General features: G+C 40.6%; 1 protein-coding gene across 15 annotated transcripts in view; it reads right to left on the bottom strand.

Moving 5' to 3' along the window:
- RALGPS1 (Ral GEF with PH domain and SH3 binding motif 1) overlaps nt 1-27,307 on the bottom strand; it is a 375,247-nt gene that overhangs the window by 307,444 nt on the left and 40,496 nt on the right. For 7 of the 15 annotated variants that reach the window (XM_037879494.2, XM_037879497.2, XM_037879496.2 and 4 more), the window contains one exon: nt 23,594-23,644. In XM_037879494.2, the coding sequence (XP_037735422.1) occupies nt 23,594-23,644 (51 nt within the window). The other 8 variants (XM_043530551.1, XM_043530552.1, XM_043530549.1 and 5 more) reach the window with 7 other exon arrangements.

Here is a 27,307-nt window from a genome sequence, read left to right as displayed (position 1 = left end):
GTTTGATTCTCTTCGTTATACAAATGATCCCAGCCCAAGACCTATGTAGGGAAAATGTACGTTTTCATGGCATAATGGAGGGGAGTTTCATATGCTTTGCTAAAATCTTGGCAGACACCAAGTATGCTCTGAAGATATTTTTATTTTTTTGTTCAGCCCTTCCTGAAGTATGGATAAGCAGAAATCCAGCTGCTGAAAAAGTGCAGTAGAAAGCACCACAAAAACAGCAGTTCCCAACATTTTCAGAAGAGGAAAATACAATTAAATATATTCATATTAATTTTTTCATACAAAACTCTGAAGTCTCCACAAGACCAGTTTTCATATTCTAATATAGTGGAGCATAAACATACACAATCTGCAGTAAAAACCTTTTATTATTATCAATTACCTCTGTGTTCCATCACGACCAAGAATAATGGACTTTAGCTATTAAAAATATATACTAAATTATCCATCAGACTAAGAATATTTTCCTATTATTTATATTGAATTCAACTTTTCTTTTTCAGTTGCATTTTGATCTTAGACAGCTTTAGTCTCTGAATAAACAGTACCTGGATATTTTGAATCTTTGCCAAGTGTCTGATCAATTCCAGCCATTGTTTGTACAGTGGAACATATTATATCACAAATACAATATTTGCTTTTCCATTCTGATGACAACTACAGCTGTAGTTGTTGACACAAATCCCCACAAGTGAGTCTATGGGAGAGGTCTTTTTCTATTTTCTGATTTTTTGGGGTAGCATGTGAACTTCTGTTTCTAATGCCAATGCCTACCCTATTTTCCTAGAGAAGCTGAAATGGCATTTCAACTACATGCAAGTTTAATGCATTCTGTGTGACATGATCACACTAAACAGGTTACAATGTAAGAAATGTATGAACAAAAGGGTCGAACTAAGGGCTTGTCCATATGAACACTAATTTCACAGAAAACTGGGGTGTAAACCTATCCTGCTCTGCACTAACTGTCCACATGAACCTTGTCGCCATGTGCTAAAAGTTCTGTAGTGCGCTTTAATCTACTTCTATTTCAAAGTGGGACAAATCAAAGCATATTATGAAATATTTTGTGAATGGCAGCAGGTTTGTAAAAAGTAGGTTTTTCACCCCAGCTTGCCCTGAAGTAAGTGTTCATATAAACAAGCCCTAAGTGACTGAACAGCAGATGCTTCTCCTTTGGCTGACTGATTTAGGCTCCAGTTAAAGGAAGCATCCCTATTCAGGACAGCACCTAAACATGTGTTTGTCCCATTGATGTCAATAGGACTTATGCACTTCTTAAGTGATTTGCTGAATTGTGGCCTTAAAGGGAAAATCTACCGTTGCAGTAAAAGGAGTAGTTGGAAGAGAGAATTTCTGTCCCTACACAAAATACCTATAGTAATTTAATTATATGAACTCATATCTTCCCTCACATTTCTATCTTTGTTTTATTTTATCTTTTTTCTTGAAGGGGTCTATAGTGTGCACCCCGAGTTCAGGATTATAAAATAGATTTAGATTAGAGAACTTTAGCAAAAGAGAAAATAGCCTTTACAGTTAGAACTAAGCCATATTTTTTGCATAAACTTTTTATAGGGCACTCACCTTGGAAGTGGGAAATCACAGTTCAATTCCCCCTTCTGCCGGATGTGGAGCAGGGATCTCAACTTGGGTCTCCCATGATGCAGGAAAGTGCCCTACCACTGAGATAAAGTTTATAAGGAAGCCATGATCACCACCCACCCGGCTTCCTTCTCCTCCTCGCAACTCCACCTTTGCCTCTAGCAGTTTTGTGAATCTAGCCCCTTATTTCCTTTGTTTTTATTTTAAAAATGCCCAGACACAAAATGAAAAATTTCATTTTGGGTAAAAAAATATTTTGTTTGACCAGAAGTAAAATGTGTTGACTTTTTTAATTCACCAAAACTATTAGGAATTTTCGCTTTTGGTTCAACACAAGGTTTTTTTCTGATTTTTTGGAACTTCCAGCAAACCGAAAAAATCTGCAGAACTGGAATTAATTTGCAAACTGGACACCATCAGATTAGGCCTGAATAAAGACTGGGAGTGGATGGGTCACTACAAAAAGTAATTTTCCCCTCTGCTGATACTCACACCTTCTTGTCAACTGTTGGAAATTGGTGACGTCCACCTTGATTGCACTGGCCTTATTAGCACTACAAAAGTAATTTTCCTTCTTTGATATTCACCCCTTCTTGTGAACTGTTGAGAATAGGCCACTTTCACCTTAATTGAATTAGCCTCGTTAGCAATGATCCCCCACTTGGTAAGGCAACTCCCATCTTTTCATGTGCTGTAATATTTATACTGCTTTCTGTATTTTTCACTCCATGCATCTGATGAAGTGGGTTTTAGCCCACGAAAGCTTATGCCCAAATAAATTTGTTAGTCTCTAAGGTGCCACAAGGACTCCTCGTTGTTTTTGCTGATACAGACTAACACGGCTACCACTCTGACACTCAAAAAAATCTGTTATTTGACCAGCTCTATTTACAACAGGGGCTCTCAAAGTGGGGGTCGGGACCCTTCAGGGGTCGCGAGCTGTCAGCCTCCACCCCAAACCCCGCTTTTATAATAGTGTTAAATATATAAAAAAGTACTTTTAATTTATAAAGGGGAAGGGGGTCGCACTCAGAGGCTTGCTATGTGAAAGGGGTCACCAGTAAAAAGTCTGAGAACCACTGATTTACAATATATGTTTGAATAATTACGTCTATTCTGTCCTGCTATATCTCTGTCCGAAAGACTATATACTGGGGTATGTAAGTATACAGATTATGGAGAGGAAGAAGAGAGTCAAAGATGTTACCAAGGTATGACAGTATGAGAGGAAAGACAGTATTAAAGGAACTGAAGCGCTTTGCACACGTTCCATCCATGGATTAGCAAAATGAAAACATGAACCATTTTAGTTGTGTGTTAATTTTATGTACAGGTCTTCAGAATATTTTGCTCCTTTGTAACACTCACTAATTTCAGTTGCATTACAGCAGAGTGTAGGAGAGAGAGAGAGCCTGGAGCACTGGGCCCGGAGGAAGACCTAAGGCCTAAACCATAGTCAGCAAAGTCAGGCCATGCCAATAACCAACATCAGGCCATCTATTAAAGCAGATGCTTACACGTTCACTGTCTGACACATGAACTTCGCAAGGGCACTGCTAGCATGGCTAAAACAGAGACACTGCTAAGAAACAACAGATACACAGTATGTGTGTGAACATATTCCAGAAGATTAGCCCAGATTCATCCTGACCTAACACCAGACAAGAGGGTATGTCAGAAGTGATGAATAGGGATGTTTTGCCCGAGACATCTGGAGCAAGATAGAAGGGGAGGTAACAAGCAGATGTCATGAAAAACATAACGTGTTAATTTTTTGTTTCAGTCTATAGATGTTGGGGTACCTCACCTTAATCCTTTGTGTGGCCTAGGAGAAAGCAGAAAGTCTGCTGCTGACTGAGTCACTCCTTGCCACTGGGCACTCATGTGTTAGCATACCTGTAATCATGGAGCCAGGGTGCTAGTACTGTGCTTTGAGGGCAATAAACCTGGCTGAGTGCCTTTGTCACTGAACTGTGCCTGTGGTCTTTTTTTATGAGTAACATCAAGGTCTGCTGAATTAGTGGGCTGCATTCTCTGCTAGTGCTAATAACACAGGAGCTCCAAGAATAGAAGCACTGAGCAGCTGTAACAGCTTAGCAGCCTGGATAACATTCTTCAGCAACATTCCTAACAACACAGGGCTTCACTTGGCCCATTTAATATTTTCTCACATCTCTAATAAATCACAACAAATTTAACTTAGTGGGAAAATCCTACAGTATTTAATAAAAACTGGCAGCTTTTCTGTAAGTTTTAAGCATCCTAAAGAACATAATATAGAATTCTATAGCATAGATATAATTTTATAGGCAAATGATCTATTTGCGGTAGCACTATTATGTGTTAGGCATTTTACCAAATACTTAAGGACAGTCCCCGATCTGAGGTAGTCAGGGCAAAAGGAACAAAAACAGTCAGCTTATATACAAGTAATACCATAATCAATATAATTCACTAGAGGCAGCAGGTTAGAAATGGGTCTTTAAAACAGACTAACAAGTAGGGGCCTGGTGGATGAGATCAGGGAAGTCACACCATACATAGGGGACTGCATGCAAGAAGCCATGGAAGAGACTGTGCGAAAATATGACAAATGGGCACTCTAGACTGGGAACGTCGGAAGAGCAGAGAGGACAAGGTGACAACACACAGCTTGACAAAGAGGGTAAATCAGGAATGGACAGTTATGTAGAGCTTTGGCAATGGTAACAAGAAGTTTACCTTGATATCAGATGGGAAGCAAATGGAGAGATTAAAAAAAGGGACTTACATGATCAAAACAGCAGGCAAGGAAGTGGCAGCAATTGTATGGACTGACAGGGAACGATGTATTATCTGGGAATGCAGAGAGGAGAATGTTGCAGTAATCAAGGTGGAACAATGCTGAAGTTCTGAACAAGAGTTAAGGCTGTGGTGGTGGAGAGAAGATCTTGGATATGTTGAGGAAGAAGCAGATGGACTGGAATGGGTTAGATGTGTAGGGCAGGGGAGGAGGTTTGGGAAGAGAAAGAGTTCAGTTTTGGCCATGTTCAATTTAAGATGACAAGATATTCAAGAGGAGATATCAGAGAGACAGAAAGGGAGGTGGGACAGGATGGAAGAAAACTACCTGGTGGCGGAGAGTTAGCTTTGTGAGTCATCAGCACGGAAATCAATCACAGCTGAAGCCACCAAGAGATGAAGTGTAAAGTGAAAATAGTAAAAGGCCAAGGACACAGCCCTGGGAAATCTCCACAAAGAGGGGGAGTGGGGAGGAAGTGGCTCCACTGAAAGAGATGCTGAAAAAGTCCAGAGGTAGGAAGAAATCCAGCAGAGGACAGTATCCTGAAAGCCCAGAGAGGATAAGATTTCAAGAAGAAGGATCAAAAGCAGCAGAGAGGTGAAGGAGGAAACTATAGATAGGTTCGGAAGGATTAGATTTTTACTGGTAAATGTCAGTAAACACTGATTTCATCGTATATATATACACACACACACACACACATTTCCATCAATAATAATTTAAATTTACAAATAGGCAAAGTAAGAAAAACAATGCTTGAGAGCTTAACAGAGTATCATTAAATAATTGATTCCCCGCCCCCCCCCCAGATTTCCTTCAGTTGTGAATTTAAATAAAAACGCTTAAAATAAACTGATATTATCCATCCAAATTATAAAAAATAAAAATGGAATTCTGCCAAGCCTACGTATAGAGTAGAGGCCCTGAAATTTGGCCAGGAGGGGGTCATTAGAAACCAAAAAGAGCAATTTCAGTAGAGTGAAAATTCCAGATCCCAGACTGGAAGGGATCCAAAACAGAGTTGCAGGAGAGGAAATCAATGCATTGATTACAGAATGCAAATTCAACTATTTTGTAGATGAGGGGAAGTATAGAAATATAATAGTAGCTAGAAAGGATTCAGGAGTCAAGGGATGGTTTGTTAAGAATAGGGGAGACCAGAGGTCAATGACAGCTGGATAAGAAAGGTGAGGGAGAGTGTCAGTATGGGGAAAATGGCAGTAAGGTGGCAAGAAGGGATCTGATCACTGGGACATGTGCATGGAGTAGAGGTGGAAAGAAGGCAGGAGATCTCAAGACTGAGGAGGAGGAGAAGAAGGAGGTGTTTTGGGGACAGGGTAAAATGAGAAGCAAAGAAGAGATGTGAGGAGAGAGATCTTGGAGGACTTTAATAATGTTCTTATTGAAGAAGTCAGCAAGATCTTGTGCAGATAGAGGGAAGAGAGTGAGAAGAGGGAAGGATTTAAAAAGGGAAGAGTCAAAGGTTGCAAATAAGTGATGGGAACAACTGTGGGCATGGGATTCAAGGAGGCAAGAGAAGTATTGTTTAGCCAGGGATATGCCATAGTTTAAAGAGAAGAATCATAGAAGTGTAGGACTAAAAGGGACCTCAATAAGTCATCTAGTCCAGTCCCCTGCACTCAAGGGAGGACTAAATAATAACTAGACATTCCTGACAGGTGTTTGTCTAAACTGTTCTTAAAAACTTCCAATGACAGAATCTCCCCAGGCAATTTGTTCCAGTGCTTAACCACTCTGACAGTTAGGAAGTTTTCTTCTAATGTTCAATCTAAACCTTTCTTACAGCAATTTAAGCCCATTGCTTCTTGTCCTATCCTCACAGGTAAAGGAGAACAATTTTTCATCCTCCCTGTAACCACCTTTTATGAATTTGAAAACTTGTGTGTCCCCCCTCAGTATTCTCTTCTCCAGACTAAACAAACGCAATTTTTCTCCAATCTTTCCTCATAGGTCATGTTTTCCAGACCTTTAATCATTTCTGTTGCTCTTCTCTGGACTTTCTCCAATTTGTCCACATCTTTCCTGAAATGTGGCACCCAGAACTGAACACAGTACTCCAGTTGATGCCTTATTAGCAAGGAGCAGAGTGGAAGAATTACTTCTCATGTCTTGCTTACAACACTCCTGCTGATACATCCCAGAATGCTGTTCACATTTGTTTCCTGACCTTCAGGGCCCAATGTGAGCTCCTTCTAAGAAGGCTGATTGTACAGGGAGAGTTCACATTTTTTGTTGATAGGGGTTATTTGGGGAGTTTATCATCTTTTTTCAATATTGTATTTATAAACGTGCCTAGAGAGACCAATTGTTGTATTACATAAAGAGAACAAGGGAAGAGAACAAACCTGTAGTGGAGCAAGTCAGCAAAGTATTGGGACTCTCTCCAGAGATGTCCAACAGGTTGAGAACAGAAGTGAAGGAAGCAAATGCTAGGAGTGAACCAGGGCTTTGGGTTAGTTGAACACATTTATGATGAGAGAGAAGAGCATGGAAGTCAAGGATGGAGGAGAGAGAGAACAACTGAGTCTACTGGTGTGGGGGATGAGCAAGTTAGGAGAAGGACAATGAATGTAGCAGAAATGGCATGGAAACGATAAACTGGACATTATGAAAGGCCCTTGGTCAATACTGCACACAACCAGCGTGTTTCCTCCTAGTTCCCCTTTATAAAGATAGGTAAGAATGTCCAGCAAGAAATTGGAAAGATTACATGAAAGTTCGATCTATAGTGCCATTTATTTCTGTCTTGCCATAAATATTCAAAGTTAAATCCACCTAAGTTGTCCATTTATATACCATCTATGTAACTGCAAGAAAACCCTAATGCATTTCAGATCTGTTTGTTGTTTACATTTTATGAATCATATGATTCTTCAGTTAATTAGCTTTCTATGCAGCATTTCGATAAACTACACTATATAGTGTTTTGTATCAGAGGTGTCTGCCATCACCACGCTATATGGCATGTAAACAAACAGCCTTTCCATTACATAAATCCATTTGCAGGGAATTTTAAATGCATCCGATGAAGTGAGCTGTAGCTCACAAAAGCTTATGCTCAAATAAATTTGTTAGTCTCTAAGGTGCCACAAGTACTCCTTTTCTTTTCATGGTAAAAAAGTTACTCCAGTCTAAATCTTGGCATTTAGCATCTCGTATTTATTTTTTGGAGCTTTTTAAAAATTATCTACTCAACGATTCAACTACAGGAAAGCAAAAAGTTGCTGGGAATGGACTTTTTTTTAGATCTACTATTTAAAAGATTTTTTAAAATTAATTCGTCAAATGATAAGAACAGCTGTCATAATTTAAAAAAAAAAAAACAGCAACACTTGGCAACAGCGAACACAGCAATTCCCAAAGTTTATAGTCTTTCCCATTCTGAGAATAAGAAATAACTGTGGTAATGGTTGCCAAATATAAATGGGTGAAATAAATTTGCTATTTGAGCGGAAGGAAAAAATTGTTTTAGTAAACACAACTGCACACATGCAGTAACTAATCTTCATTTTAAAAAAATCTGTGGATATTAACCAAAGACTACCTAGCTGAACTGCTGATATCTGAAGTTGAGCTTTCTGTCTGAACAAATAAGATCTCATTTTTTATTTGAGTTTGGGGATGAAGGGGTGAAAGTTGTACTGTACTATCAGACCACTACATCCTTTGCCCAGGACTCATCTTTGCTCCTATTGGGGCAGAGGATCGGTTTAAATAAGTTTCCCTTAAAATTAACGGAACTGGTTCTGTTTCAGAGCTCTCTGAAGAGGAATACTACCCAGATGATGGACGATGCTATAAGCTGCCTGATCAGACACTATGAATATCTTTCATCATCATCTAATGACATAGGCCAGGAGTGCTCTTGGATCCTCAGCTGCTTCTGAATATTCCATCAGCAGCAGTGGCAGAGAGTGATTCTCTCCTACACCCTGCAATTGATGAAGGGGCAGGTGGTTGTAACCTTTCCTTTCAGTTGCAGACTTCCTCAGTTACCCATACCTTTGCTATCTCCAGAACAGATTACTGCAATCAGCTCTACATGGAATATACGAGAAAAACATTGGGAAAGCCCAGATATCTGACTGTTTGGCTACTTTGAATTTTGCATGCAAAAGCACATTATATCTATGCTCGCTCCAGAGATTGTGTTTCCTCCAATTCATTTCTGTAAACAATTAATTGTGCTACCTTTGCTATAGAAAGCCCTCGATGATGTGTCCTGCTTACTTAAGAGATCATTTCTCTTCACCCGCTGAATCCTAGCAGTTGAGATCAGCCATCACTTGAAGCAGGGTCTTCTCAAGGGAAGGCTCATGACTTTGCAATATGTTTCCCCTCTTGATCTGACAGAGATCAAGTTTGTTGATCTTCAGGGCATAATATGAGGCTCTTTCTAAGAAGGCTAATTGTACAGGGAGACTTTACAATTTTGGTTGGTAGGGGTCATTTGGGGAGGGTTTTTTTTTTTTTTCCAATATTGTATTTATAAACATGCTTAGAGAGACTGATCATTGTATTACATAAACTGTTAAAATAGATGATAGATGGCCTCTCAATGAGAATTTTATTTTGGTTCTACACAGCTCATCCCATACACTTTAAATCATGACCTGCAGACCTCCAGCTATTCTAGTTCTCTTCTCTCTAGTGCATCACTGCAGTATCTGAAGAACTTCTGCTATTGCACATTAATACTGACACACAGCACCTGTGTTTTTCCAACTGTGAGTGTCTTAAGCAGATACTGCAAATTATATCAAAACTGTGGTATGGTTTTGGTGATGTGCATGAAAGGAGACTGTACTAAGACTACTCATCTGGTTCACCAATATAGAATTTGTATCAAAAACTTCAGAGTTGGAATACTAGAGCATGTTAAAAAAATAGCATGGTCATAGAATCATAGAATCATAGAATATCAGGGTTGGAAGGGACCTCAGGAGGTCATCTAGTCCAACCCCCTGCTCAAAGCAGGACCAATCCCCAATTAAATCATCCCAGCCAGGGCTTTGTCAAGCCTGACCTTAAAAACTTCTAAGGAAGGAGATTCTAGCACCTCCCTAGGTAACGCATTCCAGTGTTTCACCACCCTCCTAGTGAAAAAGTTTTTCCTAATATCCAACCTAAACCTCCCCCACTGCAACTTGAGACCATTACTCCTTGTCCTGTCCTCTTCTACCACTGAGAATAGTCTAGAACCATCCTCTCTGGAACCACCTCTCAGGTAGTTGAAAGCAGCTATCAAATCCCCCCTCTTTCTTCTCTTCTGCAGACTAAACAATCCCAGTTCCCTCAGCCTCTCCTCATAAGTCACGTGTTCCAGACCCCTAATCATTTTTGTTGCCCTTCGCTGGACTCTCTCCAATTTATCCACATCCTTCTTGTAGTGTGGGGCCCAAAACTGGACACAGTACTCCAGATGAGGCCTCACCAATGTCGAATAGAGGGGAACGATCACGTCCCTCGATCTGCTCGCTATGCCCCTACTTATACATCCCAAAATGCCATTGGCCTTCTTGGCAACAAGGGCACACTGCTGACTCATATCCAGCTTCTCATCCACTGTCACCCCTAGGTCCTTCTCCGCAGAACTGCTGCCTAGCCATTCGGTCCCTAGTCCGTAGCGGTGCATTGGGTTCTTCCATCCTAAGTGCAGGACCCTGCACTTATCCTTATTGAACCTCATCAGATTTCTTTTGGCCCAATCCTCCAATTTGTCTAGGTCCCTCTGTATCCTAACCCTGCCCTCCAGCGTATCTACCACTCCTCCTAGTTTAGTATCATCCACAAATTTGCTGAGAGTGCAATCCACACCATCCTCCAGATCATTTATGAAGATATTGAACAAAACCGGCCCCAGGACCGACCCCTGGGGCACTCCACTTGACACCGGCTGCCAACTAGACATGGAGCCATTGATCACTACCCGTTGAGCCCGACAATCTAGCCAACTTTCTACCCACCTTATAGTGCATTCATCCAGCCCATACTTCTTTAACTTGCTGACAAGAATACTGTGGGAGACCGTGTCAAAAGCTTTGCTAAAGTCAAGAAACAATACATCCACTGCTTTCCCTTCATCCACAGAACCAGTAATCTCATCATAGAAGGCAATTAGATTAGTCAGGCATGACCTTCCCTTGGTGAATCCATGCTGACTGTTCCTGATCACTTTCCTCTCATGTAAGTGCTTCAGGATTGATTCCTTGAGGACCTGCTCCATGATTTTTCCAGGGACTGAGGTGAGGCTGACTGGCCTGTAGTTCCCAGGATCCTCCTCCTTCCCTTTTTTAAAGATTGGCACTACATTAGCCTTTTTCCAGTCATCTGGGACTTCCCCCGTTCGCCACGAGTTTTCAAAGATAATGGCCAATGGCTCTGCAATCACAGCCGCCAATTCCTTTAGCACTCTCGGATGCAACTCGTCCGGCCCCATGGACTTGTGCACGTCCAGCTTTTCTAAATAGTCCCTAACCACCTCTTTCTCCACAGAGGGCTGGCCATCTATTCCCCATGCTGTGATGCCCAGCGCAGCAGTCTGGGAGCTGACCTTGTTAGTGAAGACAGAGGCAAAAAATAGTCTACCACTAGTAAACAAAATGGACAATCACATCTGTTATTGAAACTTTATTATGTAAGTGGCTGAATTAACATTTGAAAAATGGGCTATTGCACATACACAACAATGTGGCCCACTCCTCCTCAGGAACATAAATTGAAGAGGAGAACACATAACGATCCTATTTCCCACAACAAAAACTAAACTAACCTAAAGCCTGATATAATCTTTTTTTTTTTCCCCAAGGTTAAGAAGTTTAAATCTATTGTGAAGGGAACCAGAAGAGAACACTTTTTGGTTCAATCCTCAAGTAAAATAAAACTAGATGACTGGTTTTATATCTGCTTGATTAATTATGTAGTGACTTGGATTGGAGCCACTGTAACAGTGAGGTTCATTTTTGGTTTTTAAATCATTTTCAGGACAGAAATACATGGAAAAGTTGTACAATATTACACCTCCTAGCACAATAAATTTTAATTCTGATAAGAAACCAGCCTTGAAAATTCACAATTGACCACTACTGGCCTCAGGCAACTCATGTGTGTAGCATTGTTAGTGACAGCAATAAGTTATATTTTCATGTAAGATATCAAACTTCCTTAGCTAGTGGAAGCTGCAAATAGAAGTAACAATATCCTTTCCTAGGGTCAAAAATGCCACCACATTATTAGTTTAATTTCAGTGGTCAACCATCCAATAGAACAGCAATGGTCAAAGGAGACATTCACCCTTCAGGCAAAAGGCAAAGCACATAATGGCAAGAAGAAGGGAAAACAACAAGGAATAAGACACAAGGATGATTAAAAATGTTGTATAATTAAAAAGTACCTAAAATGGTCACTTTGCAGATCAATAAGTGGAAAACTTGCTTTTTAAAATAATGTTATACTCTATTTTAAAAGAAAGTCCTTTGATTTCTGGAACCAAAGGCATACAGCAATTTTTTATAGCACATTTATCTCTGCCCTCTGGAATGCTTGTAATAGAGCTGGTTGGAAATGTTTCCATCAAAAAATGCTGATTCTGCAAAATCAAATTGTCCCACAGGAACCTGTCTGGTTTCCTGTCATCTTGCCAGCTCTGCCTCAGCAGTTCACCTGGCAGGTTGCCACACAGACAGGACTCCTGGGGGTTGCTCAGCAAACTGTCTGGTAGCCTGGAGTGTAGCTGGACTCCCAGGCTCCCGGCTGCTCAGCAGCCTGCTTGGCTCAGAGCCAGGGCTCTGAGGGCTTCCAGGCTCTTGGGGAATCTGGGAGCCCAGGGAGCATATTTCATTTCAGAAACACCAAAATGTTCCTACTATAGTATTTCTAAAAAGAAACAGTGTAATTTCCTTCTGCAAAAAAAATTAAGGTTTGGGGTTTTATTCCGATTCAGGATGAAAAATATTTCCAACCATTAAATGATAAAATTAGTTGCTTGTTATAAACATCGGGCAACAGGGCAGCCATAGTGTGATGTTTGCAAATTTCCATTTTCCTTGCACTCTGCCAAACCATATACTAAATCACCTACATGGCTTCCTAGAAGTTCTGTGTTTTCACTGTTTTGCTTTCTAAAATAGGACAGAATCTAACAATTTTTTAAAAAGTAATGTTAAATGAATTTTCATTTTCTACTGTCTGTCACAGTCACATACTCAAAAAACTTGGTCCGTGTTTGTGAATTAGGTCCCAGCTGAGACATAAGCAACAAAACAGAACATTTCAATAATTCTCACTCAATTAAGGAAATATCCAAATAATACTACTTAAATACAATGTATTAGCCACTTTTAACAGGCTAAGCAAATACTCCATAATGTGCTACAGAATAACCACTATGAAATTGAAATGGGAAAGAAATTTGTCATTTAGAGACTTAAGGGTGTGTATGTGTAGGATGAAGGAGTGAGTATAATCTTCTTGAATTCAGATAAATTCAAACAGCTTAAAAAGCTTAGGTGGATCAATTCATTAGGAACACTAAAAAAAAAAAAAAAAAAACAGGCCCAATAATTTACAGATACTACATCACTGTATAAGCAGCAGCAGTTTGCAAGCTCTGCAACGCAAAACAAAGCCCAGTACTCTTTCCCTGTACTGTACCCAAGAACACTTTACATGAAAGTAATTGATCTAAAAAGGTTTACCGACACATCAACAAAAAATCTCTTAAAATTTTATTTCCTTTACTTTCCTGCAATTCTCCCATAAAAATGGTTATTTATTTTACAGGAACTGTGGTTCTTTGAGATGTTGTCATCACTGTGGATCCACTAAACATGTGCTTGCAGCTCATGGTGATAACAGACTTTACTGAATAGCAGTGTCTTTTGGGACCACACACACCCCATGTCCCTGTATGAGCACATAAATGGTGGAGCATCCATAGTCCTTCCTCAGTTCCCTCGCAATTCAAAACCTGCAAGGACCTGAGCACTCAAAGCAGGGGCAGATTGTGGGATTCACACTAACTACAATATCTCAAAGAACTAGTTACTGTAGACAGGAATCCCACTCCCACCCCCAGCCCCAGCCCTCCCATCCCTGGAACAGGAGTTGTAATTTAGGCCAGTAATAGGGCTTTAACCATCTTATCCTTCAACTGGCCCCTTTTCCACAATTAGTCCTCCATCTTGGAAGAATCAGCAAGCTGGCCTTTGCCTGATGGTGTCTCCATGCTGTGAAGAAGGAAGCAGGATAGATGTTGGTTCCCTTCCCAAAGCTCATCCCATTCACCTGGGAGAGAGAGGAGAGTTGCCCTGCCCACTCTGCAAGGTTCCTGATCCCAGGCCCTGAAAGAGATAGTAACAGGTTGTCTTCACAAACACTACAGTACTTATTCCCAGGACTGCTTCCTTTCTTGCAATATCTCTTATTTCCTAGGTCCTTTGGACATCTCAGAATCCCAGAATCTTAAAGGACTATGGCCGCATTGCATGGGTGGGCTGACCCTAGACTCCAGTAGCCTTAAAGGCACAGACTACCTTGTCACAGAGAGGTAGAGAGAGAGAGTTTTTTTTCAAAAAGGGGAAAACAATGGTCCTGTTAACAGGACTGGCCCCAACTCCACTTAAATTGGATATCTAGTGGAAAGGGCTGCTAGACTCCTATGAATTCATAGCTGAGTAACTAGGTGAGGGCTTTTGGGAAGGGTTTTGGATACCTTATGTCAGATCCAGGGTTCCATAACCTGAAGTCAGTGGTTGCCACGCGATGTGTGTTAAGGGCGAAGAGCCAACATAATCCAGATGCTGATCATATCACTGGCTCTTTCTTTCCCTTCTTTTTCCCAATTTTAGGATTTCCCAACTGGGGATTATGGCCAAGAAGTCCCTAGGTGAGTATCAGCTGACACATCATGTGTCATATCCTCAGCGCTCATCAGTCAGTGATGCTATTGATGCAAACATTTGTGCTGTGGAGCTGGTGAAGGGCCACTGTGGAGTGAAGAGTGACAACAAATCAGCATTTTGTCTCTTGCCAGTGTATCCAAAAGGTTTTGAATTGTGAGGTTTCACCTTTGAAGGGGATTATTATGGGATGGTCATGCCCAAGGGGTTCACTTTTCTGTGTTGTCTTGGAGAAATTTAAATAATTCCTGGGTCAGGTAATGAAAAGGGAAACGGGACTGGCTGCAGTGGCTCATAATTTGGATGATTTCTTGTACACAGTAGTGTAGGGATTTGAGCACTACTATTGACTTCTCAATTTCTTTTAGGCTGTGACACAGACTGAGTATTTTGCTCACCCCTGAAAAAGCAGAGGGGCCAGACATGACTCTGACCTATCTGGGCACTGAATTTGACACTGTGGTGGGTGAGTTGTGCTTACCAATGGATAAAGTAATGTGCCTGAAGGAAGGAGTTACTGATGGGAGTAATAGCTACAGAGAAGGTGACCTTGTGGCAACTTCAGAAACTTTTAGGCCTTTGGGCATTGTGTGCAGGGTTATGGCTCTATAATGCTTTAGCTGGAATCATGCTCTCACACTGTGTCTGCATTACAGAAGAAATTAGGAAGGAACAAGACTTGAGTACCTTTTTGGAAAAATTTAATGGCATTTCACTATGGGGCTCAGATTGGCTCCTTTGCACTGAGATCCTTTTGCATTCAGATGCATCTTATTACCTATTTATTCTGTAACTACATTACTGCCTCAGGACTAACCAAAATGCAGCTCCATTGTGCGAGGCACTGTAGAAATACAATAATAAACGTGTATTTAGCCCAGGGGTGGGCAAACTACGGCCCGCAAGCCAGATTCGGCCTGTCAGGGCTTTAGATCCAACCCGCAGGATTGCCAGCCCTGTGGTGCAGGGGGCCTAAGGCAGGCTCCATGCCTGCCCTGGCCCCGCAACACTCCCGGAAGTAGTTGGCACCACATCTCTGCAGCCCCTGGGGGAGGGAGGGGCAGAGGGCGCCATGCGCTGCCCTTACCTGCCGGCACCGCCCCCCGCAGCTCCCATTGGCCAGGAACAGGGAACCACGGCCAATGGGAGCTTTGGGGGTGGTACCTGCAGGCGAGGGCAGCGCACAGCAGAGCCACCTGCCCCATCCCACAGCACCCCCTGGAGCCACTGCCGGACATGCTGGCCACTTCTGGGAGCGGTGCAGGGCCAGGGCAGGCAGGGAGCCTGCCTTAGCCCAGCTACACACCGCTACCACCCCGGAGCCACTTGAGGTAAGCGGTGCTGGGCCAGAGCCTGCACCCCAACTACCTGCCCAGAGCCCCCTCCTGCACCCTGCACCCCTCCTGTACCCAACCCCCTGCCCTGAGCCCTCTCCTGCACCCCAACCCCCCACCCTGATCCCTAACTCCTTGCCCTGAGCCCCTTCCTGCACATCACCCCCCGCACACACACACACACTCCAACCTCCTGCCCCAGCCATACATTCATGGCCCTGCATACAATTTCCCCACCCAGATGTAGCCCTCAGACCAAAAATTTTGCCCACCCCTGATTTAGCCCTAAAGATCTTACAATCTAAATACAAAAAAATAAAAATAGGAAAAAGGGGTATAATGCATAAGCACACTAATCAGTATAATGGCCTGCAAATATCATGTTGGTGCCATGAGTTAGTTTGTTTATAATACTTTGGATGGAGTTTTATTAGGAGGTGATAAATTAAACAGAAGGACAAAGGAATAGAGGGAAGAGAACAGGGAGGAAGAGGACGGAGGCAGGTAAGAGAGACAGAGGGGAAATGAAGTGACAAGATTGAGTGTATATCTACACTGCAATTAAAGACCAATGGCTGGCCCATGTCAGCTGACTCAGCCTCATGGGGCTCAGGCTGTGGGGCTGTAAAATTGCAGTGTAGACATTCAGGCTTGGGCTGGAGCCTGGGACCCTCCCCCCCTTGCAGGTTGTACTCTGCCTGTTGTAGGACATATGTCCGAACAGATTTGGCTTCCTCATCACCAGCTAGCTTGGCTGGCAGAACAGACTGCAATAATAGACCAGGACTTTACACTCCTGTTCATGTCCCTTTTCTTTGTTTTTCAGTGTCTATTCTCATTGTGTAGCTTTCCTTCTAGCTTCAGGTGCTAGACTAAATCCATGTAAACAGTAGGATCACAGACCACAGCATTGTCCACTGAGCAGCAACACATGTCCATGGAGAACAGATGGGCTTATCTCAGGCTAAAGTGCTACTTTGATGGTTCAGTCAGCAGGGCATTTTGTGGGGCTTCCCAACACCTGGACTAATGAGCTGTTGACACAGAATTCTATCTGAAATGCCCTCCTCCTATATCTTGGAGACCATTATTTCCTTTGCATCCATCTTATCCTCCAAATGAAGTGAGACTGGGCAGCCCTGATGTACCTGTTTCCCTCTACTTTGCTGGTGTGATCACTTGCTGCCTGCCCCATAGTATTTGAAGTGGTTCTTATGCCCTGGTTGTGGTTGACAGGGCCAGGAAGCATGTCAACAACTTTGCTGGTGTGTCTGAAGACCAAACACTGAGGCAGAGGTCATACAACTCTCCTGAATTATTTTTCCCAGGAGGTATGCACCTATGGAATATTGTAACAATGGTATTGTGAACAGGAGCAAGAAATGGTTGAGAGATACGCACGTTGGATATATTAATTAAGCAGCATCTACAGGGATAGGTCCTGACAGCAGATGCGCCAAAATCTTTTTTCAGCATCATAATTATTTGGGATTACGGTCTCAAACCTCCAAGGGAGAAGGTTTGGTGCGAAGCCCTTTTCCTTGTGAATCAAGCAGCAAACACAGCTTTCTTAGGAAAAGGGGCTGGATTTACAGGGAAGTCTGAGCCGTCTTAAGAGGCCTGGCAGTTTTTCAAGCAGTAAGCTGTTCTATTTGCAGGCCAGGATAGGTCTTGAATATAACAAGCTGTAAAGAGAATTCACCACTGAACTTCAGGGTGACACTTGTGCTGGTCTCAAATCTCACTGTTGAGATAATCTGCCTGCACAGTTTTATCTTTAGCTAGATACAGAGCCACCTGGTATATGTGAGAGCACATATCACAAAGTGTTCAGGAAAGAAATCTGCCATGTTTTTTTAGTTAATACTTTGCTGATGTATTATCTGTCAACCTGGTCCTACTCATTTCCTGGTCATTCCAGAGACCATAAACTTCTAGTTCTTAGAAGTGTATGCCCTAGCCCACACTGGAAGCATCTGTGATGACAGCCAAAGGAGCTTTTGGACTCGAGGACTCCATACATGAGACTCCAGGGATAATCAACTGAGCTGTTTTAAGGTCTTTGTGGGGCAGGTAACATGTCCAAGCTGTCCATGTTTGGAATGTGGCTTTTGTATGAGGCCTCGTATAGACAAGTATGGGGATCTCATCCATGGAGAAGCCCATCATTCTGAGACAGATGTGTTGTCGGATATGGAAGGTAGACAAGGATTGTAGTAGGCTCAGGTATACTGTCTTGGCACCAGAAGAAGTCTGAGGCTAAGAAGACAGAAGCATTCAATCCTCTCTTCAAGGGCTATGCAGAGCAAAGCATGGTGCTAAAAGCTTGATTCACAGAGAAGTAGCGGGTCTGGGAAGGCTGTTCAGTACTCTTCATAGAAAACCCAAAGAGTGAAAGCTCAGCACAGAGTGCACTGTTGTAGTGAATGTGGCTCCACAATGAGGCATCTGACATGATATGCCTCCCCAAAGAGGCAGGCTGAGTTGGGGAAAATAGATTGGCATAAGAGCTTTTATTACACTTTTCCCCAGATATGGCTTTGGCACCAAGCAAGTCTCAAGGGCTCAGAGTACACTTGCCACACTAATTTTTAGGAAAAAAACTCTCCCATAAAATATGATCAAACCTAACATACTGAGAAACTACATACAAGGATTTTTTATCTGTTTTTAGATAAAAAGTATTCAAAAATGGTATCTGGATACAGACCCAAGACAACAGCAAAGTTCCTGTGCTCTCTGCCATGGAGAAGGAACCATGACTATTAGGCAATTCCTTTATGTAATGTTGGGTGTTGAATGTTTAGTGTCACAAGACGACACTTGTGCAGTCGCATGGATATTGCTTTCGAAAAGATTCTAGAGGCACAGGCACAAGGGGGCACCATTCCTATGAATGGAAGTGTACAGAAGACCTTAGCCTGTTTAATTGTACTGCAAATGTTAAATCATAAAATCTAAGGACCATTCTGGTCAACAGGCAAACAAACCTCAAAATTATCTTATCAAAGACCAGGGCACATCCTTCTGGCATGAAATATTATTTTGGGAACAACAGGATTTTAAATCAAAGATATTTTGTAAGATATTTGTTTCAGAAAAACTCTTGACTCTAAAATAATGGAGTGCTCTCCATTCAGAATCAAAAAGGAGTGACACTGAGGATCCATTATCAGAACCCACAAACAGTTGTTAAAGCAGGCTTCTTCCCCACCCGTCTTAGCAAGAAAAGCCTCAAATTCAAACTCCTCCAAAATTATTAAAAGTAACTTTTTGTAAGGATCTAAAGTCTTCATTCCTCAAATGTTAAGGACAACATTTATGGTTGGCAAATTTCATAGAAAGCCTTTCTTACATCTAAAATTTACATTCCTGCTTAATGGGGGAAACCTTTTGTTTATTCTTTAAATGCTTAAAATAGTTCAGAACTATTCTACCATTTACTGTGTTACTGGCAACCTTTACTAGCAATTTGATGTTTTCTTCCTGATCAGTGGTAAAGATATTGAATAGCATTGGAACAACAACTGGAAATGCCCACACTGGAAAATGATTATCCCCATTTGATTTTGTATAGTGCTAATTTTTTTTTAAATGAGAATTTCATACAGCATGAAGTCAAATGCCTTACTGAAGCATAAGTATTATATGTCAGTAAAATTACCTTTGTCAACCAAATTTTTGATCTAAAAAAACCAATATGAATTTTGTCTGGCAAGACCTGTTTTCCATAAAATTGTACTAATCATCTCCTGTCCTTTTATTCTTTACTGATTGATTCTGTATCAGCCTTTCTGCGATTTTACCTGGGATCAAGGTCAAGCTAACTGGCCTATATTGTTACGTAGGTCATGCTGTTTACCCTTTTTATATATTGGTACATGAACTTTCTTTCAGTTCTCTGTGACTTCACCAGTACCCCAAAATTTATTAAATATCTACAGCTCAGAGAGCTCCTTAGTCAATTAATTTTAAACTTTTTTGTTCCTTTATCAATTGTCTCTATTTACTGATTGGTTTCAGAGTAGCAGCTGTGTTAGTCTGTATCTGCAAAAAGAAAAGGAGTACTTGTGGCACCTTAGAGACTAACCAATTTATTTGAGCATAAGCTTTCGTGAGCTACATCTGATGAAGTGAGCTGTAGCTCACGAAAGCTTATGCTCAAATAAATTGGTTCGTCTATAAGGTGCCACTAGTACTCCTTTTCTATTTCCTGATTATTAATTTATAGACATTGTTATCAACTTCCCCCTTTTTCCATTTGTCATGTATTGCTTTTTCTTGGTGCTTTCATTTTCCTTCTTAACCAGGATTTTTTTTATAAAACTTATCTAGCCTTCTTTTGTGACTGTGGAATTCTGGATTTTTTGGGGGAATGCACATTTAGTAAAGTTCTCTTAACCTCCTAATTATTATGCATGTTTAAATTGTTCCTTCTGATTGGTTTTGCTTGATTGTTTTCAGCTTCAGGAAACCAACCCTTTTAAAAAGCACCAAAAATATATATATTTCCCTGGTCAGGACTATATTGTTTGCCCATAGCAAAAGCGATTGGGTCATCACCATCTGTACCTAGGCAATGACTAATTTATAGTTCCATGATCAGTTCATCTTTGTCTGTTAGAATGAGATCTGATATAGCTATGCCATGTAGAGCGTAGTACTTTGTTAAAAAAATTTTTAGACATTCCCCAGAAGTTTTAATAGTGGCAGCATAAGCCCTGCAGAACATTATGTAATTAGATTCATAGATATTAGATATTTATTTAGGTCAGAAGGGACCATTATGATCATCTAGTCTGACCTCCTGCACAACGCAGGCCACAGAATTTCACCCACCACTCCTGCAAAAAAACCTCACACCTATATCTGTGTTACTGAAGTCCTCAAATCGTAGTTTAAAGACTTCAAGGAGCAGAGAATCCTCCAGCAAGTGACCCGTGCCCCATGCTACAGAGGAAGGCGAAAAACCTCCAGGGCCTCTTCCAATAATGCTTTGGCCAGTGTCAACATCCTGACTGACACTAAAATCAAAGTTTGAAAAGTAGGTTAAAATTATGTACATTGGGGTCAGCGGGGTGCTAGGGTATAAAGTGCTCAAACAATTCTCGAAGGGCCTACATAAACAATACGCATCATTCCTCTTAATATTTTGCAATGGCTCTTGCTGTCAGACTATCTATAACGTAATCAAACTCAAGAGCACTCCCTTCCTAAAACAAGAAAAGGCTACTATTTTTCGTATCTTTATTTTAATATCTCATTTGAAGTATTTGTGGTAAATTAGTAGAGGTTTCTGGTCTAGCTACTTAAAATTGTGTATTTAAAAAAACATTTAAATTAACTGCCCTAGTATCCTTTATTGTCTATAGCTTAGTGTCAGTCAGCATGAAGTTAAAATTCTTCGTTGTTCAAAAAGTGTGTTTAATATAAACACACCAGTAAAAACATATACACAAACATGTTTATAGGGTAGTTCATCTTCCTTTCAAAATATACTGACATCTTACTTCACTTGTGCCCTTAGTTGTATATACAGGAATAATGGTTTCTAGTCCAGGCAAAACAAGAACATGTAAACAATATTTTGTTAAATCAAGTGGCCTGATTTTCACGGTTCCATTTTTTGACACCTGCCCGGGTAATAGGTTTTTTATTCTTCATTATGCATATAGAAAGACAATAAGCCACATGGAATATTTAATGATTGTGTCTCATCATAAGATGAGGGAAACAAAAAGTAACTCCCAAGTGCTGTACTTTAAACATTTTACTGCAGACTGATCCACTTCCAACTGGATAGTCCAACTTGAGTTTGCAAAGCCACAATACTCACACACGGAGCTAAGAACAGACTTGATGTATTCCGTTCCTGTAACTTTGGTAGAGGTATCTTTGTTTACTATAAGAAGCATGTAAGAGTCAGCTCAGACCCAGGGTGTCAGATGGGCTTAGACTCAGGCGGCTAGCCTGGGCCGTGCTACAACATCCACATTGCTATTTTTAGCATGCTAGTTTGAGCTGAGCTCCGATTACCCACACTGTGATCACACCTCCCAGCTGCAGCGCAGACATACCCCCAGGGACTCTGCCTTCATATGCTAACCCATCAATAAGGAGCTACTGAGGTCATGCAATGCAGTCTTTCATTATGATCCTATCATTAAAATGATCTAATACACCAGATAAACTTCTCAGCAACCATCTCAAATATTAGCTCTCTGGCAGTGTTCAGAAAATGAGGAACAGCTGCTGTAAAAAAAGGTCTTTCAGAAGAACTGCTAGTATCAGTGCCTGCACAGAGCTCTTCACAATGTATGTTCTCCAAACTTCATGCAGAAGCTATATTTAACTTTGCCTTAGCAGCTCAAGCTACTTTTGGTAGAACCCTGTTACAGGAGATCTTGGGCTGTTGAAAAGTTATTTTATTAGAGACTGATAATATGCAAATATTTCAAAATCACTATCCAACACACCTAATTATCAGGTTACAGAACTAAAGTCTCCCATTCTTATGTATGCCTTACCAGTAGTCTCAACAAATCATTAATAAAAAATACATTGTATTGCATGCTGCAATCTTTCCGAACAAGTCTGATTTAATTTCTTTAGCAATCAAATTATACTTCGCTGTTTACATTAACTTTTGTTTTGTTAGTTCTCTGGTATGGGCAGGAAAAAAAAAAAAAAAAGGAATATCTTATATACCCATTTTCTTCAGTGTGATGTCACCAGGACAGGTTGATGAGATCTGAGTATCAACTTCCCACATAGACAGAACGGTGGAAAAAGAGCAGACCTCTCAAACTGAGGTTGAGTCCGTATTACCAAAAAAGCATATGGAACCTCTCTTTTCCCCAGCAAGGAAGACTGGGCTGAGAATGAATTTCAAAAGACCCAGTTAGAGAAACAGTGGCTTCTGCTTCAATGAGGACTTATGAAGAAAAAGCTGGGCCCAACACTGGGCTTGTCTAACTTCTCTGCAGTATACCCTAATCTGTTTGGACAAGTGCTCTGGAGTAACACCTTGTTGATTGAGAAGTCCTTGAAGGCAGAGTCCAATGTGTCTCCAAACTGCCTGTAGCACTTAAATGGAAAAGCTATCAGCTTTACAGGAAAATTCACACACCACACTATCCCTAGAGAATGAAACTCAGAGCATATTATATAAAGCATTTAAGCACTAAATTTATAATATTCTGAGATTGCTCATGTTGGCAGTTGGGACTAATGCTGTACAGCTTCTCAAAACCAACAAAAGAAAGAATTTAGTACCAGATTTTCATATTCTCAATAAAAGCTGATGGCTGCTGAGCACTTCTGAAAATCTGGCTCTTACTTAAAGTTTTGTAAGTTACAAAAATTATATCTCAAACACACAATATACTTCAGAGACAACATGATTTTTAAAACACACAGAATATAGGTCAAACACTGACTTAATGATTGCTTAAACAGAATAATTTTCACTTTTTGTTAATTTTCCATAAAATGGTCTTTCTTCATTTTCTAGAAGGAAAGTTTAAAAGAAAAAGAAAGTATATACTTAGGGGAGATAAGCAAGCACTGTTTTTATAACTCAGCACATTTCCTGTGGTAGTTCTACAACAGCCTAATGCTCCATATCTAGCCCAAGATATCTCCAAGAAAAAGGTGCTAGCTGGGCCACTCACACGGTTACTTTGCATATCAGCATGAGGATCTTCATGTGTGAGCTTTAACAAAATTGAAGTGAAAGTGTACAGATATAAATGCCTTCTAGTCTCTCTAGTCCACTTTGCTTGTATGTTTATAGTTGAAGAGTCCATTTGTTGTGCAGTGTTTATGTACATTTATGGCACCACATCAATCATTTATACCTATAAGAAAGTGTGTTATCCAACTGGTCACTTTTTCCCCAAATATCCCAAACAAATATTAACAGTGAATTTAAGAAAACATACCTCTGGCTGTATAGCTTTAAATACTGGCATATCCATTAATGTAATCTGGCTCTGTAACAAAAACAGTGTTAAAAATCATTTAATATGAAAATAAAACAAGTACATATTTACAGCTGCTTTTACTGGGTATGGCTTTTCAGGAGTCTTGGCTTGTGTGCCAACATTTTCTCAATGAGGAGATTCACCTCTTAATTAGGATTTTTTTCAGTTATCTGCTTGTGCTCGGCCAGCAGCAGCAGGGGCAGCCCTCTGAGTATCAGCATGTTACTGCACTGTCATATTTTATTGTAGAAAGTTTTGCCTGGAAATGGTTCGTTTGCATACTTTAATGATCTTTATCCAAGTCTAATGTAACTGTAAGTGGTTTATCCATGCAGCCCTGGACTACCAGTCTTGTTAGTACTTAAGCTTTGGGGGTTTGCCTTTAGGGTGGCAGTTCTGGCATGTGCATACCTGAGTGACATGACAGCATTACTCAGCTACAGTGTGGTGAAGAAGCCTGTGGACAAACATGGGACTGGCTGCCAATAAACCGAACTACAGGGGCTTCAAAAATCTGGTTTGTGTAGGTGTGTGTGTGACGTTGCACTCCATATGTTTTATGGAAATATGCTAATGAATGTGAATATAATATAACTGGAATATGCTTCATGCAAAAGGTCTCCAGTAAAGTATCATTACAAAGCTTATAATCTACTGAGTGTGTTCATCCTGTTTGTACATATGTATCATTCTTGTACCTAAAACTAGACATATGAAGTATAACTCTGAAATCCTATTGTAATTATGCAAAGTGTGGGCCATTAATGGTGGTTTAGAATCTTGATGGCTCTCACTGACTAGAACAATCGGTTGTAAATGGCTCTGTTTACTTGCTAGCCTTCTTGTGTTCCTATGAGTCAGGCTGGAAGAACGGAGGCTTGGGGTCTCACAGGACATGTGACCATGTCACCTGTTACTGGAATCCACATTAAACCTGGTGCTTTTCCATTTAGAAGGAGGGGTGGGGACCCAGAGAGAAAAGATTCCCGCCTGGTGCCAACGCTATAAAAGGGGGTGGAACAGAACAAAGGAGGCTGCCAGTCATGAGAAATCCGAGTTACCACCTGAGCTGGAACTAACAAGGACTGTGCCGGCGAAAGGATTGAGCCCAGACTAGGAAGGAGTCTAGTCTGTGAAAGAAGCTTACTGGAACATCTCCGAGGGTGAGATTTTATCTGTAATCAGTTTCTTAATGTATTAGGCTTAGACTTGCGTGTTTTGTTGTATTTTGCTTGGTAACTTAGTTTTGTCTGTTATTACTTGGAACCACTTAAATCCTACTTTTTATACTTAATAAAATCACTTGTTTATTAATTAACCCAAAGTGATTAATAACTGGGGGAGCAAACAGCTGTGCATATCTCTCTATCAGTGTTATAAAGGGTGGACAATTTATAAGTTTACCCTGTATAAGCTTTATACAGAGTAAAACGGATTTATTTGGGGTTTGGATCCCACTGGAAGCTGGGTGTCTGGGTGCTGAAGACAGGAGTACTTGCTGAGCTGTTTTCAGTTAAGTCTGCAGCTTTGGGGGTGTGGTTCAGACCCTGGGTCTGTGTTGCAGCAGGCTATCATGTCTGGCTCAACAAGACAGGGTTCCAGAGTCCCAAACTGGCAGGAAAAATGGGCTCAGAGGTAGTTTCAGCACATCAGGGGCTCAGTCCCAGAGATCCCCTTGGGACTGTCACATCACAGAGCACAACCATATGTTTTACAAGTAAAGTACCATATCTAGTGTAAATCACTGTCTCTTTCCTGCCATGTTTCGCATAATCCCTTGTTCAAGAAAAAGTGTGAAGATATGACAGTAAAATTCAGCAAGAGTTGGGCAAAACTGCCAGTTTTTTCTTTATGGGATTTCAGTACCCAAGCTAGATAATGTTGGCAAGAATATACCAGTGCGACATTTCCTCCCAAACTTTTTATTTTTATATCATTCAAAAAAAACCACAACACTCAATTTTAGGGAGTGACCTTGGACTGGTTGTCCCCAATTTCCCTGGGAATCTAGTTGTAACATACCAATTCCAGTCTCCACTGACTACTTATTGTGCCATGGACCTATTCCCTTCAGTACTGTCAATAATTAGACCAAGCCCATTAGGGGGGTATAAATTTAGCTTTACAAGACTTCCTGTGAAAAGTTCCTCAGCTGAATTAATATTCACTCAATCTATTTGAGATTCTCAGTGAAGGGAATGTTACATGATTTAAGTCAATGTAGTGGGAAACGAAATTTAATTTATTAGTAATTATCAATTAATTCCTAGTAAAATTAAATTAACTAGGTCCCCCTAGGAACCAGAACCAGATGACATACCTAGCTGCCCCAAATATAGGAAATCAGTAATGAAATATCAGTAGGGCATTAAAGAGAGCCTTTAATGTGCCTTGGCGAAGAGGGGTTTTTCTGTTGGATTTGTTTTTAAATACTGGGCATGAGAACTCTTATAACTGAAATAAATCAAAGTATTATATGATTTTCCTTAGGCTACACTACAAGTGCTACAAAGGCAAATATTACTTGAGCTGCTGAAATTTTTGTTCATGGCTACTGATTTCCCCCGCCCGCCCACCATCTACTAATGGACCAATACCATTGTTAGGATTCCTTTTGTTCCTAATATCTTAAATTCCATCTTATTTTCCTTATTCTACTGGCCATTGATCTCTTTTTGTGTCCTTTCGTTTCCTTTATCAATTTTCTACCGTTCCATGATTCTAATCTGTATACATTACTTTCAACCTGTTTTGAACTTTTATTATATTAACTGTGGAGGCCAATCCTGTGGGCGGTGCTCAGTTAAGTTTGGGAAAATGGAAGTTAAAGCATCAAGTGATTTTATAACTGAACTAATGTAGCTCTGTTAAGTGAGAGTTTTTAATTTTAATGTATCATCATAAAGACCTGTAGTCCACATCCAATGAACTGCAAGTTGGTGCAGGATGAGGCACTGTCAGTCAAGACTTGTTCCAAGATGACAGATCCACAAAAGTTATGACAACATTTGTTACAATGGTATGGAAGTCTTGTTTGTGGCCATCGTGTTTTGTAAGCATTGCAGGAGCTTAAACCTGACACCACATTTTATGTCCAACTATACTGTTCAAGTGCCTAGTACATTTGTACACTTTCAGCCACCTTCAGTACCCCGTGATCGCCTCTTCTTGCTCTGTAGCATGTTACACATGTAGTAGTTTAAAACAGAAGCCAAATAATATGAGAGGAAAGAGCTGTACCTGGCATGGAAGCTTTGCTTTGAATCTGGTACTGAAAATTGGTGACGGGGGTATGAAAACTGACTCCCTCAACTTTCAAGAACTAACTGTTTCTGTATAACCATGAAAAAACAATGCTAGAGATTTAGGTTAAAAAATAAAATGGAGTAGGGCTGTGTCTGCATCAGCAAGCTTCCAAAAGGCTGTGGATATTTAGCAGTAGTTTTAAAACCCACTTAAAAACATCTAATATTTTGGAAAAAATCCAAACAGATTTGTAATTAGTTTCAACAGAAAAACAAAGATGTTGTATCAGTTCAGTACTGAATGCTTCATGTTGAGGCATATATCTCAAAATTTATATGATCAGAAACTTATCTTTGAGATTGCTGAAAGACTTGTTTAAAAAGGTGTTATTTTGAAGGAAAAGAATAAAAAATTTTGATGCTATTT

Source organism: Chelonia mydas, chromosome 16 (genome assembly GCF_015237465.2).
Source record: "Chelonia mydas isolate rCheMyd1 chromosome 16, rCheMyd1.pri.v2, whole genome shotgun sequence".
NCBI classification, from domain to species: domain Eukaryota; kingdom Metazoa; phylum Chordata; order Testudines; family Cheloniidae; genus Chelonia; species Chelonia mydas.
This window is presented reverse-complemented; position numbering and strand designations above follow the sequence as displayed.